Below are 1,043 nucleotides of genomic sequence, written 5' to 3' on the forward strand. Positions count from 1 at the left end.
TTACCCCCGTCATGTAGGCTTTCATCAACAGCCAGTTACAGTCGAGCTGGTCGTCCGCCTGAAGAAAGTACCTCCCGTCTGTCCAAAGAGCTTGTTCCTCCATTAGCACTACAGCTGTTCCGGCGCTCCCTGAGAATCCGGAGATGTATTTTCTGCGCTTATCCGATTCCCCTACGTATTCGCTCTGAGGACGATGGAGGTGAGAAGGATTCGGTGAATAATTTATTGAATGGTATCAAGAATGAAGGGAGAGTCACACTCATGAATAGCAGAATTGCTAGTTGTTGGTAAAGGGATTAAGAAACTATAAATAACAAGGTTTCGAAATACTAGTCTCATCTTTTAATAATTTGTGTTGTGTGTATTGATATTCCAGTATTTTATGCCATTACTGTTATTCACCCAAAAGAGAAACTAAAATTCGAGTCGAATCCATCAGCTGATCAATGACATCAAGGGTGACTTCACTAACCTGATGGTCGTCGTCGGTTGGCACGATGAACGCACTCAGTCCGTAGTTTGCCATTTCTTGCCTGAGACGTGCCACTCTAGGGGAGAAAGGCAAAGATTGTTTTAATAAAATGGCTGAAAAAATAGACATAAAATACCTTCTTCAGCATTTATCTTTATTATCATCTTTAAGATAATAATAACCATGATAATGAATAAATTATACTGATCCCACTTTTATGCTAGTTTGCACACCGAAAAATATTTTTTCTGGTCTGACTTTAAAAAATAAATCAAATCTCTCATCATTATTATCTAACAAACCTCTCCGTCGTATCCACGCGGTTGGGTGGCTGGGGGTCCCCGGGCTGGCAGTTGTTTCGGTCATCCAGGGTCACATTTCGGGTCAAAGGTGAAGGGTGACTAGGGGTCAGAACCTCTCGCTTCACAACAGTCCCATGAACTGGTTGGCCAAACGTTTTCAGATTATTGAGATTGTATTTGGATTTCCTTGTGCGAGTTAGTTTTGATGATGAGAGATATAGTTCATACATCATTGAGAAAATGATATGTAGCTATTTCTTCCAAGTTTC

The 1,043-nt window shown here is 40.8% G+C and overlaps 1 protein-coding gene across 1 annotated transcript in view; it reads right to left on the bottom strand.

Annotated features, from left to right (window-relative positions):
- The window catches only part of LOC119585322 (xaa-Pro aminopeptidase 1-like), a 14,737-nt gene that overhangs the window by 13,024 nt on the left and 670 nt on the right, over positions 1-1,043 (bottom strand). The window contains exons 2-4 of the mRNA XM_037933996.1: positions 775-913; positions 473-548; positions 5-184 (exon numbers count right to left, since the gene is read on the bottom strand). Of these exons, the coding sequence (XP_037789924.1) occupies positions 5-184; positions 473-548; positions 775-913 (395 nt within the window). The remainder of the gene's footprint in view (positions 1-4; positions 185-472; positions 549-774; positions 914-1,043) is intronic.

The sequence above is a fragment of the Penaeus monodon genome, chromosome 19 (genome assembly GCF_015228065.2).
Source record: "Penaeus monodon isolate SGIC_2016 chromosome 19, NSTDA_Pmon_1, whole genome shotgun sequence".
In the NCBI taxonomy this organism is placed as follows: Eukaryota; Metazoa; Arthropoda; class Malacostraca; order Decapoda; family Penaeidae; genus Penaeus; species Penaeus monodon.